At 52.1% G+C, this 16,704-nt stretch overlaps 5 protein-coding genes across 5 annotated transcripts, besides 3 other annotated features; all 5 read right to left on the reverse strand.

The window, feature by feature from the left end:
* Positions 1-16,704: part of a sequence feature (contig 1.84 954..621812(-1)) that runs on past both edges of the window.
* ANIA_05005 (DNA replication factor Cdt1 C-terminal domain-containing protein) lies at positions 88-1,674 on the reverse strand (the record flags this gene model as incomplete). Its single annotated transcript, XM_657517.1, has 1 exon — positions 88-1,674. The coding sequence occupies one exon, from the start codon at positions 1,672-1,674 to the stop codon at positions 88-90; it is 1,587 nt and encodes a 528-aa protein (XP_662609.1).
* ANIA_05004 (uncharacterized protein) lies at positions 2,132-3,001 on the reverse strand. Its single transcript, XM_657516.2, has 3 exons — positions 2,755-3,001; positions 2,585-2,685; positions 2,132-2,525 (listed from the first exon to the last, which is right to left on the reverse strand). The coding sequence occupies exons 1-3, from the start codon at positions 2,873-2,875 to the stop codon at positions 2,304-2,306; spliced, it is 444 nt and encodes a 147-aa protein (XP_662608.1). The 5' UTR covers positions 2,876-3,001; the 3' UTR covers positions 2,132-2,303.
* ANIA_05003 (uncharacterized protein) lies at positions 4,058-5,848 on the reverse strand (the record flags this gene model as incomplete). The annotated part of the gene is made up of 1 exon (XM_657515.1): positions 4,058-5,848. One exon carries the CDS (start codon positions 5,846-5,848, stop codon positions 4,058-4,060), a length of 1,791 nt encoding a protein of 596 aa, XP_662607.1.
* Positions 10,285-10,935, reverse strand: ANIA_05002 (uncharacterized protein; the record flags this gene model as incomplete). The annotated part of the gene is made up of 3 exons (XM_657514.1): positions 10,285-10,369; positions 10,449-10,628; positions 10,832-10,935. The coding sequence occupies 3 exons, from the start codon at positions 10,933-10,935 to the stop codon at positions 10,285-10,287; spliced, it is 369 nt and encodes a 122-aa protein (XP_662606.1).
* Positions 11,730-11,790: a sequence feature (Short protein (ANIA_11454, CBF76304.1) was converted to a misc_feature.).
* Positions 11,883-11,902: a sequence feature (Short protein (ANIA_11454, CBF76304.1) was converted to a misc_feature.).
* ANIA_05001 (uncharacterized protein) lies at positions 12,195-16,696 on the reverse strand (the record flags this gene model as incomplete). The annotated part of the gene is made up of 2 exons (XM_657513.2): positions 12,195-13,831; positions 14,385-16,696. 2 exons carry the CDS (start codon positions 16,694-16,696, stop codon positions 12,250-12,252), a joined length of 3,894 nt encoding a protein of 1,297 aa, XP_662605.1. The 3' UTR covers positions 12,195-12,249.

A 16,704-nucleotide genomic window follows, 5' to 3' on the forward strand; every position in this document is an offset into this window, starting at 1 on the left:
ACATAGTCATAACTCCAAGAATGCCGCCTTGAGGTATGCGTAAACCAAAAGTTCCATCTAAACGTCATATGAAGAACGAGCAGGATATCAAATGATTAATTTTGGGGTTTCCTCCCACCCCGGTTTCAACTGGGCCACCTTGGCCCCAATGTCCTTCAGCTGGACATCTCCGCACGACCTCAAAACAACCGACTTGAGCTGGTTCACAATAACAATGCTCACCCAGTGGCCAGCAACGTCTTCCCGGGACAGGATCTCCAAACACGCTTCCACCTCTTGCTCCGAGATAGGGTTCCGCGTGGAGTCTTGTACATTCCGGACAATAGTCTCTAGACAAAATGGAGTCCGCTGGGCGACTGTTCTCGCCGTCGGGCCACTGCCCACATACCCGGCCGGCCGCAGAAGAGCAAGGACACTGGCAACTTCCTCAACGCGCCCAGCCGCAGCACGACGAAGCAGCACCTCTTTCGACGGTGGGGGAGGCAGCTTCGACTGACGCAGCTCCTTGTTCTTGATCCGATCAAACAGACCCTGCCGCCGACTTGTCGTCGCGTCACGCATCCTCGCGGGCGTAATTCCAGACGCTTCATCACCAGCGGCCTCGGCCAAAAGCACATCCATTTTCACCTTGATAACACCCCCTTTCAGATCCTGCAGCCGCTGCTGCCCCTTCCGGAGCGCCGTAAACGGCGTCAAAGACTCCTCAATTGATGCCAGTCCCAGCGTCGCCAGAAAATCTACCTCACCCTCCCCCTCGGCCTGTTCCGAAGCTTGTCTATAAAGCAAACTAACCGCCTCCTCAAACCGTCCCTGCATTTTTGCCTCGTCATCAATTTGCTCCGTTCGCCCAGCAGCCCTCTCCAGACAAACTCGGCCAAGCCCATGATTCGCAATTCGAAACACACATCCCGGACCCTGGCGCCATATCCACAGAAGCCGCTGCAAGTCCTTTACAACTACCTTCCTTTTCTTCCATATCCGCTGGATGCTAGGTAGAAATTCCCTTAAGTCAGCTGGCGCAGCAACACCGCGGTGTGCAGCGTGGATCGTCAACGCCTTGAGAAACGCCGAATGCAGGCTGATGATTTCCTCAACGCAAGCCGGACGCGTAGCAGACCGGCTAGATGGGCACGAACGCGGAGATGGCGCAGTTGTCTTCGCTCTTTGCGTCACAGGCGCAGGCGCAGTCACACGCTTCGTCGGTGTAGACGGCACAGAATCGTCCTCCCGGATAACCGCATCTTGTGTCGAGCGTGTCGAGCGCGTCGAGCGCGAAGGAGATATAGACGGAGATGTAGAGCAAGCGACATAATGACCACTGCGCGGTGACGAAACAGACAACGAACTGAACTTTAACGATTTCGACGGTGTTAATGTCAACAAGTCCACATTATTATTCTCCTGGTTCTCCTCCGTATCCTGAAGAGCTTCCTTCCCCTGCCCTTGTTCCCTAACGACAAAATCAACATTCTGGAGCTCGTGCAATTTTCGCTTCTTGGAAGGTGAGACAGGTAACGTCGACCGCTTCGCCTCTAGGTCCTTCTTCCCTTCCGCTACCGAGCTACAACCCGGCTTGGTCGCTCTTGCAAAACTCTGAATCCCTAGTTGCGGCTGCGTTTGCGCTTGAGGAAGGCGTGCTGAGCGGCTCCGCGTGAGAGTGGAGGTGCGAGGCATCGCGACTTCCGCCTTGGATTAAGTATTAAGCTTAATATAGTTCGGCTATTCAGTGAAGTATAAACATGAAAGTAATTGGAAGAATCACAAGTGTAATAGATGTTGAGATTGAGGTTTGAATTTGTGTTGGGTAAGGTAAGGGGATGATGGGGCGGTTAAAATTGGAGAGTTCTCCACGCGCTTTTTTTAGTGGAAACGCGTCGCGACGCGGCTCGTCTCAGTTGGGTTAAATTACTTGCAAGGCCCGGATTCATCGCGACAAATCCGTCATACATAAAAGGACAAACGATCAAGGCAGGGCTGACTTGGTCAGTCAGGAAATTGGTTTCGTTTATATCAAATTTTATACCACCGGCTAAGCCTTCCCCATCACTATGGTGATCAGGTCTAAGTCGAAGTCTGGAATGCAACATGCCATTTTATGATCCACATAACTAGGACGAGGAATGGAGCTTTAAGACCTAGCCAGACCATTATTATCATTGATAAATGCCAAATGAGTTAGACTAACCGACTACCGAAGTAAAGCTACACCGACCAGCCTGTAGTACTCCGCATCCGCAGTACAGAAATTCATGCAATCATCATCATATAACACCAAGGAACAACAACTCAGATAAAGAGGGTATTCACTTCCGCCCAAACCAGCCGGAAACTGTGCTCTTCGCCTCAGACGCCTTCGCCTCTACATCATGGCTCAGCTTGTTTGCCTCCTCTTTACCAGCCTGGCTTAGGTCATCCAACTTCCGTTGTGCCCGGGCGGCCTGGTCCTTGCCCGCCTGGCTCAAGTCATCCAGCTTCCGCTGTGCTTGGGATGCAAGGTCGGTGTTCTTTGTCGTGGGGTTGTTCGCCTGAACACGAGCACATTAGCATCATCGTTAAGAGATATTGCTTCGGTCAGCGGACGTACAGCCTCATCGATGTTCAGATTCGTCTCCAGTCCAGCCCTCTCACCAGCTCTCTCGCCAGTCTCGGTTCCGGGAGCTTTGGCGCGGGCCTTGTTGATGTCATCTATTGTACGCTCGTCAATTCACTGTGATTTAATATGACAGTGAAAGTAGAACTGGGAAGACGACTAACGCTTCATCTCATCCTTCGCAGCCTTGGGATCGCCTCCAGCGCGGTAGAAGTAGTAAGCGCCTGCGCCGAGGGCGCCGAGACCGGCGTATAGTCCAGCGCGGCTCTTTGGGGCGGCAGCCATTGTGATCGTGATGTAAGAGAGGTTGGTAGTGGTAGTGAAGGTAGGATACGGCAGGAAGAAGCGTATCCTTTATTCGTGTAGAGTGGTTGGGAAAATAGTGGTGGATAATTAAGACAATCAATTTCCGTTATTTTTGACACTGGGAATTAAATTATGGGTGATTCCTGGAGTTTATGTAGGTCTCGCAAGCGGGGAGAATCGTGATGCTTCCATGTTGCCTGACGTCACCGGGGGATCATCCGGCTCTGAATCACCATTCAGACCTGCGTCCAAGGGCCACATGGAATAAGGCAGTCCATGAGATCATCGTGGGGAACTTTAACAGCCCATCTTAATCTGTGTGAAGCAGAGTGGTATAGAAGCTCAAGGCAAATCCAAGAAGATTATCAATGGAATTAGACTTGCTATAGCGTGGAGTCGAAGCATTAAACAATTTGAACTTGCGACAACTTCCAAATCAACTGAAGCTTACGACAAAATGAGGAAAATACTAGTAATCCATATATTCAAGCAAGAAGAAAACAGCGATTGAAGGACCAAAAATTGTACAATGCAAACGCTGCCACACCACGACCAAAGAAATTCTGCCCAGAACCTCGCAGCAATGAAAGCCGAGATTGAAGCTGGGGTATCTTCAAGCGCTGAGACATACGACCCGAACGAGAACGCCAGATCATGCAGGCCAAAGTCGAACACATGAGAAAAGTAACCGAACAAAATATTCACATCGAAAGGACACCTCCTGGGAACCCATCACTATGCGTTAATCATCAGTCATCACAAGTCATCAAGAGCTGCCGTAACGCTGTGTATATAATCAAGCAACAATAGGCCCGGGGTCTAGAACGCCATGTACACAGACACCGAAAGGGAACGAAAGTGGGGGTGTAAGTCTGGAGAGGGGAGCACGATGCTGACAAGCGTTGCATCACTGAGATTGGACGAAAAGGAAATTTGGATAGAAGAGGATAAGCCATTAGATCCAAGGAGCGATAAAGATTGGCTACACCATGATATCCGCAGTGTTCTTGTTTTCGCTCGTGGCAACCGCGACAAGAGCCTCAAGTCGACCCATTCCAGGATCTCTTGAGACATTGTTCAGGTCAGGCCGCGATTCGTGTTTTATATGGTAGCTCTCTGGCTGTGATATAGGTGGACAAGCCTGTACGCCACATCAGTGATCTATCGCTGGCCCTCAGTATAAAGGGGCGGGCGTACTGTTTGAGATGGATCAGAAGATAGGGGAGGATGGTGAGGCTCGACAAAGCCGTTGTTCTGCACGATGGCTGGATGATATTCCAGAGATGCTGTGGATGGAGTGTGGACTCCCTCGCTGCTGCTCGAATCTTCCGGACTCGTTCGCGCAGCGTGGGAGCTCGATGCCGTCGTGCTAAACGAAGGCGGACCATGAGTATGTTGACCACGGAACTCCTGGACCTGTTGCTGGTATGACGATGACGGACGGGAACCTATGCTACGAAGTTCCGAGATGGTCTGCTGGCCCCAGTTTGAGGCGTCGCGCTGTGGTGTCGGCTTGTCCCTTATGTGGAGACCGGTCAGGTTCGTATGCAGCGACATATCCCACGAAACATGACCGCGTCTATGACCAGGACCAGAAATGGGCGGAGCAGGTCGACCCGGTGGCGGTGCGTAGTTGAACCCGCCGCTGAAGTTGTAGCTCGGGGGTGGTTTACTGTCAACCTGCATCGGACTCGGCCTGCGTACAGGTGGTGTCAAAGATCGTTTTGCGGCGAATTTGTCAAAACTTTCAATCCCTGGTAGACGCGGCGGCCGGTCTGCAGATTCATTGCCTCCAATAGCTGGTGGGAGCGATTCTGATGCCTGAGAGCTAGGGATCCCACTATAATCTGTACGGGAAGGGGCCGGCCATGTCGAATAATGCCATGTCCTTCGCCGCAACTCGGCTTCTGTCGGTTGATAATCTCTCTCGACGGGATATTTCCCGCTGACAGGACTGGCGTAGACTTCTCCCGGTGCTGCATAATTCGCAGCAGGGTAAGGATGCGTATATTGTACCGGCGCAAATGGGTTAGCTCCTGACGGTACAGATAAGCGCCGAGCTGCGGTTTTGCCATCCCAGAAGCCTGTAACCTGGGCGGCTCCGGGCATAGGCGAACCGTTACTGGGATATATCTGGGATGGCGTGTAAGGGGAGCCGCTCGGCGGCGCGTGAAATCCGCGAACCTGAGCAGGTGGTGTGGTAGGTGCGTCAATCATGGGGTCAAGTCCCAACCTAGACCTTGTGGTCGCATCGTTCGCCATGATCAACGGTGGCGGGCGCCGGCGCAACTCTGGGGGTTGGCTAAATGTCGAGGTTGTGGAAGCGATGCTTGATGTCGAGAGGTTCCTACTGTGGCCCCTAGTATGGGTTGCCTGACTACCTCCCGTGCCTGCCCTCGCGCGACCCTGGGGGCGCACCCGATCTGTTCTGACCTGACGTTGAAAGCGAGTGCCGGTGGCGGCCAAAGAGCTGTCTGGTATTTCCTCGTTCACATGCACTGTCTGGGCGTGTTGGCGCAAATTGTCGAGTCTAGAAAACCTTCGTGAACAGTGGCACTGAAATGGACGCTCTCCAGTATGTTTCCGAATATGACGAGCCAGGTGCTCACTTCGAGTGAAGCTTAGATTGCAGGGGGGAAAGTCGGTGCAGTAAAACCGTTGTCCTTTTTTCTTCTTGGTCGGTGGTGCATGTTCCTTGCGCTCTGAGCCATGGTCCGAACCCTCCCCCTCTGACTCTGCTTGTATAGTCTCGTCCGAGATCGAGTGTGTACTTGTACTCCCGCGGGACTCGTCGGGCATTTGGGTCTCAGTAGTACTGTTGTTTGACGTACCAGCGTCCTGGGTCGTCGGTATGCTGTTGGAGAGGGGGCGAGGTGTGGCAGACGTTGCAGATACATCCTCCATGGCGCGGTCCGGTGGCGAAGAGATGTTATTGACAGGCAAGAACGACATATTGACAGCGAAATTTCATGAGCAAGCCACTCCAAAAATGTATGTACGGAATCGTCTCGGAAAATATCCCTCGACACAATACTATATGGGAGAAATTGACGGTTTCGAGACGAGATAGGAAGACGAGACCGATCGAAGATGCTGACTACTAGAGACCGTTGCGCGAATCCAGTAAGCAGGTGGCCATAATATGATCGCTAAGCGGCAAGGAAAGGGATGAAAGTGAATCAGGAACGGAAGCCAAATTTCTGTTTTGCTTTGAATCGTTTGTTTTTCCAAACTCGCATAACAAACTTACAAGAAAGGGATGAAAGTATCGGACCGCCCGCAGGATATTTAAGCGAGGGGATACAATCAGTACGGATGAAGTTGGATGAAGTTTGAGGATGACGACTGGATAAACTCGGAACGAAGACGGCGAAGCAAGGGTAGGCAGGTTGTAGATGGAGAGAGAGCGCCCATTAGTGCCGAAGGCGCATCTCACACGGTCGGCGATGAAGGAAAGATTCAGGCTGCCAAAAAGAGAAGGAAAGAAGCAGAAACGACGAGGAAAAGACGTGAAGACGTCGACTTTTGGGATGAAAAAAGAAGAAAGAGAGGTGTAAGTTTGGATGGGATTTGGTGGACTCGAAGGAGAGGTCGAGTCCTGCCTGCCCTGGGTTGTGGGTATGACAGTAATTCAAGACACCGGAGCCCAGCCAAGACCCAAACTAAATCCAATACTGCAATACTGGATAATAAGGTGTTAATAATAGACGAGCAGACGCTGCGACAGACCGATCGACGCGAGGCGAAGGAAGGGGGAGGGACGCGAATTGCAATAATAAAAAATCAGATCGGTCCAAAACGGCGCCTATTAATAGGAAGCAATCGACGAGTCGCTGGCGTGGACGGGGACGGACCAGGCACCTGAGAGAGCAGGATGATGGGATGAAAGAAAACGCGTTGGGAAGCCGAGAGGAGCCGACAAGGCTGTGAAGGAACAGGGTCGGGATGGCGGACAAAAGGGGAGAAGAATCACAGCGAGGGCTCAAGAGGAGAGGAGAGAATCAGGCCAGAAGGGGGTGTCAGAGCGGACGCCGGTACTAAGTAAGGGGAAACAATAGTTGATGACGGCAAGATGCCGCCTCAGATCCAGGTGGTGATGACGGTAACCATTTAGGTTGCTACAGAGTATGGAGTACCAGAGGGGGAGGCTTATCAGAAACGACGGCGGGAGGCGACGAAACGAGGGGCAAGAGAGGGGAACTGCTGCTACAGCTGGAGTGGGAGTCTGGGACGGGCATCCAGGCTATCCTGAATCAGAGCTTGCTGGACTGCTGGACTGCTGGACTGCTGGACGGAGCCTTACCAGCTGTTCTGGCTGTCAGACCGGCTCAGGCGCGCCCTGAACGCTGCACACGGGCGGCATCAGATTCAGGTCAAACTGAAATCATCCACCCCTCTCCGCGAGGCGGCGAGGTCATGATGATCGGGGCCGGAGTGCTGCATCGTGATAGGCAAGCGCGCTGGTTAGCCCCAGGTACTGACGACTTGGACCGGAAGGGCGGACACGAATCATCGACCATCGATCCAGTGTGGAGACGCAGGTGGATGGGATTCCAATTCTTGGACCCTCAAATAGAATCGGCCCTTGGCGGTGTGCTTGAAGCTTCACCGTCAGTGTCGCGTCTACGAGATATATACTAGTCGCAGTGCACGAGATATAGAAGTACAGTAGATCCATGAGATAGAGAGTAGCACTCACTGAAAATAGAAATCTGTATTCGGTCTCATCTTCGAAGGTTTCAAAGCTGACTGTCACACAACCGCCGGTATATAATACTCGTCAGCATCGAGGGTCCAGCAGGTCCAGCAGGTCCAGCATCGAGAATGCGTACCTCAGGTCTTGAGAACGATACTTTTCCGTTCCATGGACAACATACCAGCAACCACTGCGTCGACGAAGTCGACGCCGCACAGTCCCTCGTCGTGGTGCAGGCTCAGCCAGACTTACCGAAGGGTAAGGTACTCATTCAGGCCCCGGCCGCCCGGCAGTGCTTCCGAGCGATCGGAAGGCAAGATACCAGGCACGGGCTTCACCTACCGAGTACGCAGTATGGAGCACTGGAGCACTCTTGAGTAGAGCTGATGTCCTTGATCGACATGCCAGGTACGATGTATCGTTTTTCGTATCTTTTTCTTTCTTCATTTATTCATTTCTTTTCTTTTCCTTTTTTATCACATTTTATTATTTTATTTTATTTTTCATTTTTTATTTTTTACTGTACGATTTGATTTAATTTTATTTTTTTGGGTTCGTATCTTTTTACCTTTGTTCTTGCTTTTACTTCGCAGCATCACGATCCAGGATTCAGGAGCCATGTTCCTTGATGATGTCTGTGATTCCTCGTTTTCCACTTCCGGCGAAGTGATTCCAATGGCTTGTTACTACTGGCTGGGCGCGGTGACGTTACCATTTGCTGAGCGGGGCTCTCAGCCTGAGCTTCCTCTGGGAACTTGGTAGCTCTTTCTCCAAAAGCTACTGACATGGAAACGCTGGGATTCTAGAGCTCTGCCACAGGGCCCAGCCTTGGAGAGCCAAACTGGCCAACAAGTGTCGCAATCCGCAGAAGCCGGCGTCCCCGATAGGTGGTGAAAATCCCCGTCGAACATTCAGCCTTCAGCGCGCCACGCGGTACATGCAGGAGTACCTTACATCGAAGTCGAGATCGTACAAGGAGTCACTGGCCCTATGCACCTGGTCCATTTGCACTTCATTTGCACTTCATTTGCACTTCACTTCCACTTCAATCATGGCTCGCCCGTTCCTAGTATCAGGCGACTCCTGGCAGTAAGGTCCATACTTCGTTCAAAGCTTGTTCCTGTGGATATCCATGGCCTCGATCAGGTAGAGGGTTCTCCAAACCATGGACGGCCAACAGTGCGCTGGAATCATTCTCAGTGGTCTCAGTCATGGTCATTCGCAGTCTGAGTTTATGGTGGAAGTAAGAACTCGGATTTGAGTCCCTGCTGTACGGAGACGCAATTATGCAAAAGATTGGTAATCTGCATCACTTGCTCACATGATGGGGGGCTTCTCCCCAGACGGCAGTCTAGACGTACTCTGAGTACTTGTACGGCTGTTCGGCTCAAATCACTCTTATATGGAAGGTGCTCTCCCAGTGTTTCTTGCGCCGTTGCTGGTACTTCGGAAGGTTCGGCAAACCCACAGAACAGACAAGGTCGCCACTCTTACAGCCGGGCACTCATCGCACGCACGGGCTCGTTCGATGATAGCGTCACTTCCTTCAGTTCCCTGTTCCTGGTTTATCATCTTGCGCTCATCCCGCAATGGACACGCAATACCCACCTCATGATCAGCCTGGAGATTACCGGCAATTGGTCCAGATTCCGATTTCCACTGCGCTACTTGTAGTGACCTTGGGCTCTACCGTTGTACAGAGTACTCCGCATGCAACCAGTAGCCACACCCGGAGTTCTTCTTCGCAGGGACGGCAGAAGGTTACCCCAAGGTTCCTGTTGTCGATGATGGAAGCCGCTTGTCAGGTGTGGAGAAATGGTGGGGTCAAGGTTTCGTACCGGTTTTGGAGCTGACCATGACCCCCCACCACTTCACACTTCACACTTCATTACTAACCTCAAGTTTTGACCACCATGACAGCGGCTGCATCATGCAGTAGCCTTCCGCGAGCATGAGCCAAGCTGACTGCGAGCACTGCCCTTGCACCTGACATACGATGACTACATAGTATTCTGTTAGCCGCAGCCAATCACGCCATCATCGTCTCTTAGAGGTCCTCTTCGAGTGGCGATATCACGGGCTGAGCAATGAGGGGCAGAATTTGTACCAGAAACCAATCCGTAGCTCTCCATTACGAGCGATCCTCTCACTTGAGAATCCAAGAGGCCCAGGGACAGCGCCACCAAGACAGCTTCTGCCCCTCATCTTTGCGCCGACTGGTCTGGACCTGGTTTCAGGGTGGCAGGGATCATATCAGGGCACCACCATTCGGAGCTTTCTCAGAAAAAGGAACAAAAGAAAAGCTAACCGCCCAACTTCCAACGCTGTCTTATCGCCGGGGATGCCCTTGCTTTTACGAGTCGTCCTGGTCAGCTGCTCCTTCGCGGACTTGCTCCGGTATCTACAAATAGCTGACTGCTGTCCGAGTACTCGGTACCAGTGAGTCGGTACCTGCTCTAGAGCTGCTGATTAGTACCGGTACAGATTGTCTCAGAGTATCGGCCATCTCGACTCTACAGCAGTAAGACCTGTCAAGACACGAATTCTCGGGCTGTTCGAAATCGGCCCAATCACATGCTTTATACTTTATTGCATCGGTCTCTAGGGCAACCTTCAGGTACATCTCAACTTTCGAATCGAAGACGCGAACTTTGTCGTCTGTCGCGAGAGGATAATCTGTCCAAGGTTCGTGTCACTGGCCCCCAACCAAGCGGTGAAAGCTCGCAACCTCTGTCCCAAGCGTCTTGTAACCAATGACGGCGAGTTGGCTCCAAGTACTACGTATATCCATGCAAGCAACATGCATATCATAAGCAGTAATATTACTGCTATTGCATAGTACATAGTACAACGTACTTTCGGACTGGAGGCTCCCGTTGGCGGCGACGTGACCAGCGCTGAGCTGGCAGTGGCAATGCTATGGTGAGTTGCTGAGCTGTAGTGATCTGGAGGCCGACAGTAGCCGTGTCTCTTGTGCCATTCTCTTGAGAGCGTAAGCGTTGCTGCTGCCACCTTGTATTTGATGCAGGTTGGTACCTATGTGATAATTGTAATCGAGTTTCGAGGCTGTAAATGAGGCTCAACTGCTATGCTTATCCCGTCTGTCTATGACTGGTATGTCACCAACCAGCACTTGTAGCTCTACGGCTGAGCGAAACATATACGATTAGATACTAGACTGCTGAAATGAATACTGGCACGCACGGTATCATTCCATATCAGACCCGCAACGCTTCCACCTCGTGAAGATCAGCTCATCCAGAGCTACTTCTTGTTCAGATGCTATTGCCATCTGTCGCGCAAGCCCTTGAGAATCCTTTAAGGCACCTAGACGGAGATACATTTTGGTGGTTCTCAGGTCAGATCTCTCAGTGATTTTCGCAACCAGTTCTGCCTCTTCCCAACCCACGGAGCTAAATATGCCTCAAATCAAGACCAAAGAATCGCGTTGCCCCAATATTCACGCACCAGACACCAAAATCTCGGTCCAAATCCACCCTCTTACCCATCCTCAAGAAGCGGCGCCCACCACTAGCCAGATCAAAGTTCTGCTTTGCCGCTTGCCCAGGGACAGCGAGACCTCGACTACTTATATACCAACCAAACCACTGCCCAGATTTCGCGCTCGCCGCATCAACAGGATGGAAGCGGACAAGATTGCTTTAGGAGGAGATCCTTTTATGAAGTTGAGGTGTATGATCTTCCCCTTGCAAAGTTGTCAGGGTATCATGCAAGAGACAAGAGATAACAGTAAGCGCAAAGCGTACAAGTAGCTTGAAGCTTACATGGTCGCAGACCAAACTTTAAGACGCACCATCTCTACCGGCACATAGCGTCAGGTTGCTGATACGCCTGGCTGGACTTTACCCTTGACCCTCCTCGACCTGTTGTGTTAGGGTCTGAATCTTCCGCTCACGCATCTCAACGTCTTCTCTGGAAGTTAGTGGCCCACCTCGGTCTGGCTGAGAAGTAGTACGGCCACTGCTGTCGAACGACAAATGAGGAGGCATGCTCGGGGGCCTGTTTTATTGTAGAAAGTCCAAATATTAGTCAACAGCATTAAGGCCAATTGCTTAGCAGGTACTGAGCCTTTGGTAGTGTTCTTAACAAAGCCTGGCGGGATGCTCGACGGCAAGTTCATTTCGTGGCAGCCACATTGAGCGCCTCTTCCTCCCTGTTGGCCTCCTCGCTGCTGCAACTATTCAAGTCGAGAAGATATGACATAGACATGTCATGCTGAATATCAGACGCATATCATCAGATTGGGAAAGATGCAAGAAATATTCGTACGCATCTTTGTCATCAGGCATATATGAGGTGACCACTTCAAAACCTCAACGCCCAAGGGCTCAGGTGCTCAAAAATGCAATGGCATGCTTCGTCTCATTGAATAGGGCTTCGTTTCAGCGCAGATATATATACCCTGTGACTTCGCCAATCTTTGGAAGGTGACGCCTACGTGATCCACCAGAGCACCACTGCACCGCGATGTTCATGAGTCCTGTCATGTATCAGCTTTATATGATATTGTATTATCGCCTTAGGCTATGCGAGATAGATAGAGTCAAATACAGTTGAACCACCGCTGCCAGTACATTAAAATGTAGACTGATAAAAACTAAGTCGCTTTATCAAGACACTCAAGCACAACTACCTGCTACAGTACCCCCACAACAGAACCAACCATGACAGCGGCCTCGCGCTCCCAATTTCCTTGAGCGTGAGCCTGGCTATGCTTCTCCAAACCTAAGGAAGCTGGCAACTGCGATCCCCGAAGGACGCACTCCCGGATTTCTTTTTTCAGTCTATCGCGGTTTGAGCGGAGCGTGCGTGCCGAGACGCCGCCGCGAGATGCGATTTCCTGCACGCGAGGGGAAAGGGAGGAGGCGAGTGAGCGCCAGAAGTAGGAGGGGAGGGAGGAAGTGTCGAGGGTGTTGAGGAGGGGAATTAGGAGGTTATTTCTCGATGCAGTAACAGACTCAGTAGAATCTTGGGATTTTGAGACTTGTGGGAGGGAAGGATGGGATGGGGGCTTGATGGTGCTCAGGATTGCTTCGAGACTGTGGATGTCCTGGCAGCGGGCGGAGATATCCGAGAGGGTTTTGTCGAGGGTCGGGAGCATGGTTAAGGCGCGAGAGAGGTTATTGAGAGAGGCGACCATGGTCGTTTGGATGTAGCCCTGCAGCGTGGAGAGGAGGAGGTCCGGGGTGAAGTCTTTGGGGCTCGATGATTTCGGCGGTAGGGGGGAGAGGAGATAGAGCGTATTGACGCCAGATACGAGACGGGCTCGTGCGTCGCGGGCTAGCTTATAGCCTGATTGGGAGGATACCCCATTGCTTGTACTTGTTGAGGAGATGGAGAACCGGTTGATGGCTTGTTGTGCTCTGGCCCTGACAAGGTTCTCGGCCGGCATTAGAAGATCAGACTTTAGGGTCCGGATGACCTTGACCCGATCCAGACCGTAACCTTCCTCGCCCGCACCCGTATCGGAGAGCAGCCGGCGCAGAGTCACGATTGTTGATGCAGCGCGCTCGAGCGCACGCGCGTCGTCTCGGCCTGGTGCAGGCCCAGTTCCAGAAGAAGCTATCTCTCCTCCAGGCCCAGATCCAATCCCAGAGCTGGGCCCAGATAACCCACCACGCCCAGTAACCTCGACCATCTGGCTGTCCAGCTGGCGACCTAGCGCGATGCACCTTGCAACGGCTCGTGCGAGACGCACGGTGGCCAGGGAATTCTCCGCAGCGACCCTCGCCTCCTCGGCAGCCTCCCACCTACGGAGGACCTCGCGCTCCAGCCGCTCATACCCCTGTGAGACAGCGACAATTTGCTCGTCTGTTTCTTTAAGAATCTTGCCCGCAGCTGCGGTTTGGTCCCCCGTGTGCGTCAGCAGGGGGAGAGCTGATTTGGTGGTCAGCGTGTGGATATGCGTGTCAATTTCTTGGAGATCGAACAATACCCGGGAAAGCGGGGTTGACAGATCCAGTGGTGTGTCTGTGGCATTGTTGGTGGCCACTACCAGCGAATTGGCAAATGCGGCCGGTGAGAAGGCCGGGTCTAGGAAGGCCTCGTAGTCTATGTACGAGGGTTCGGAGGCCATACTGTCCCGATTGTCCGCCTTCAAGCCAGTAAGAATGACTCGAATTGGCGGTTCTGGCCCGGTATCAGAAAGCCAAATGAATGGAATCAAGGAAATGCTGGCTTTAAGTGGCCACTTTGTATATCCAGCAAAACCAGCCGAGCTAATCGATTAAGAGGTGATGTCTTCAATGGCCGTCTCGTGAGGGCAACACTCAATTCGCAGCTGTGCAATCCCCATGTGACAGGTCTAATCAATGCAGAGCTAATATTCCTGCTTGACAAGCAGCATAGACTGTCAGTTGTGCAATCGTTGACGCCTGTCCAGGTGTTGCAGTTGTTGCGATGTTTGGATGCCGCCTACAGGGTGGCCGTTGACGGGATTAGTCAGCATATACTACAGGTTCAGGGGAGAATTGCTGGTCTGGCTACGACGAAGTCGAGGATAACGCGAGTTGATTGCTTCTTATTCAGGCAGTTTATCTCGTTGTTAAAGTGGTGTGTCGTGGCGTTGAAATGCTAGGCAATGGATTTCCACGTAGTCGTCCATCCTCAGCAAAGCGACTACAGAGGACTTATTACGCCGTACAGTGCTAGGACCGGAGGTGCGAATTAAAGAAACTAGTCTTCCTTCAGACGAAGATCGGGTATCGCTATGCATTCGTGGCACTTTTGTGACCTTGTCTTTATATGTCCAAGGGTTTCTAACTAGTCTACCTGAAAGTAAAGCTCCGTCCAGGCAATTCTTTCTTCTCCTTTTTAACACCAGTCCGAGGAGCCTCGAGCGCCTTCTTGTATGGATCGAATGGGCGTTTGGATGGAAGACCAGACGTAGGCTGAGGATTGGCGTTGAGAATAGAATCCGCTGTGTCGTAGTTGAACGGTGTTGAGTCTTCTGCATTTTGGGACTGATTTTGCTTCGCTTTTTTCTTTTCGCGCTTCTCCTTCCGACGTTGTTTCTTGGACGGAGGTGAACCGATTTCGATGGGGATCTCGTCAAGGTCAAGCTCAGCTTGGGGCTCTTCCGATTGTGAGGAAGTTTCGACTTCCGCAGGAGGTTGTGGTGCAGCCTTGCGTTTGCGCGGCCCGCCGAGCTCTTTGACAGTGAAGATCTTGTTTTTGTCTTCTTCCTCCTTTTTGGGCGCTGGGGTGGGAGATGTAGGTTTGGGTGGTTGCGCAACTTGGACTTCAGCGACTGTTCTCGGCATAGGCGGTATAGGAAGAGAGAGGCGAAGGGCCTCTGCCGATGCTGCAAGAGAGTACTCCGGAGAAAGAGGGGGTGTCTGAGTATCCAGCACAGCGCCCCAAAACTGGGAGGTCTCGTAGCGAGAAGCGGTAGGGAAAGACCCATCTTGTGCGGTGGGAGGCGATGGAGGAGCTTCTACTTGTGGAAGACCTCTGGTGGGTTTGACATACACGTCGCGCCACTCAGGTCCGGTGGCACCTTCAGCCTTTGCTGTTTTGATGACTTGCAGAAGGTCCGGCGCGCGATCTTTTGCAATCGGTGTCATAGGGGACATCGTACGGAACAATGTACCTAGATCTTGAGGCATCGCTTGGGCGACTCGGAAAAGTATGTGCTTGGGAAAAACGCATTGTACACCTTCGTCCTCCTCTCGAGCTACCCTGTCGCGCCATTCGTGCACAGCCTTGAGGACAGCGAACTGCTCGCTGCTGAGGATGGCAGGACTGCGCGTCATCAGATCGTACCAGCCACCCGCGCCTTGCCCTGTAGCTGCATCGTAAACGGGGCGCTCATAGCGCTGCAACGCTTCGGTCTTAGACTTTTCCAGGACATAATCCACAAGGTTGTCCTCGGGCGTAGAATTCGTCAACAGCTCGTTGCGAAGATTGTCGTAGATGTAGAGGAGATAATGGGTGTCGGAGCGAGCATAGTTAAACATACCAGATGGAAGCGGTCGAATTCGCCAGTCGGCCATCTGGTACTGTTTATCGGCTTCAAAGTTGACAAATTTATGCAGCAGATACTTCAAGCTCTTCTTCGGGTAGTTGAGAGCACAGGCTGCATGATACGTGTCGAACATCCCAACAACATAGAGCCCAAGGTCGCGTTGCAGCCAGATAATATCCATGCTCGATCCGTGGAAGAGTTTCAGTATGTTAGGGTCTGCAAACACCTCGTTCAGCATTTGCAGCTCCTCCCTCCATGGCTTGAGCGTATCCACCACCCAGTCCTTCTCGCGGGTACTGATCTGCATCAGCGATACAAGACCGTGATAAGAATGTACATCATGATGTTCCAAATCAATCGCGATCTCGCGCGCAGATTTCAGTTCCGCCAGCATCTCTTTCACACCGTCCAAAGTATCCACGAAAGTCGCAGCTGTCGTCTCAAAGGGCAGATAGTCAATCGGGGGCGATACGGTATAGACGGAGCTTGGGTACTTTGCAGCACGGATCTCCGTCTCGTACGGATTACGAGAACCGTGAGGCGCGTCAATTGAAGGTGTCAGCGACTGCTCCAACGGCTCTATAGCATGCGGTTTCGTCTTCAGCAGAGGTCTGAAAGGCGACGTATCCGTAGGATCGACTTGATGTTCAAATTGGAGCTGAGGCTTAGGGATTTTTGACGGGCCATAGTCGTAGATTGTCGGGAAATTCTGCGCCCTCCTCATATTCGAAGCCGCAGCACCCCTCGCCTCTGCATCCTTATCCTGCGACGGACTCAATTTCTTGATAACGCCTGTGAATTCATCCAAACACGCGTCCGCTTTTTCTAAAAGCGCATCTATCACATCCACAATGCCCCTCCAATTGTCCTCAATCGAATCCTCGTCCGAGAGTACCGGCGCGGAAATATCGGTGCCAGCAGTAGCTGCCTTTAGAAGCGACGATGTCAGCGACAACAATCGGCCGCTTTCCTCGTCTAGCCCCTCAGAGACATTTGCGCTTGAAGTTCGGTGGAAGTTGAGATCGTTCACGGCCAGCGCTCCGACCGTACGGGTAACATCCATGAGGGACGTTTGCACCCGTTCTTGGAACGGTGCAAACCCAGTGGAAGGATCCATATTGATGG

The sequence above is a fragment of the Aspergillus nidulans genome, chromosome III (genome assembly GCF_000011425.1).
Source record: "Aspergillus nidulans FGSC A4 chromosome III".
Lineage (NCBI taxonomy): Eukaryota > Fungi > Ascomycota > Eurotiomycetes > Eurotiales > Aspergillaceae > Aspergillus > Aspergillus nidulans.

Bases quoted from the DNA above. Each gene is read 5' to 3' on its own strand.
- ANIA_05004 (XM_657516.2), bottom strand. From the start codon at position 2,875: ATGGCTGCCGCCCCAAAGAGCCGCGCTGGACTATACGCCGGTCTCGGC. The intron at 2,686-2,754 runs GTTAGTCGTCTT...AGCGTACAATAG, and splicing joins TGCGAAGGATGAGATGAAGC to ATGACATCAACAAGGCCCGC. The intron at 2,526-2,584 runs GTACGTCCGCTG...GCTCGTGTTCAG, and splicing joins ATCTGAACATCGATGAGGCT to GCGAACAACCCCACGACAAA.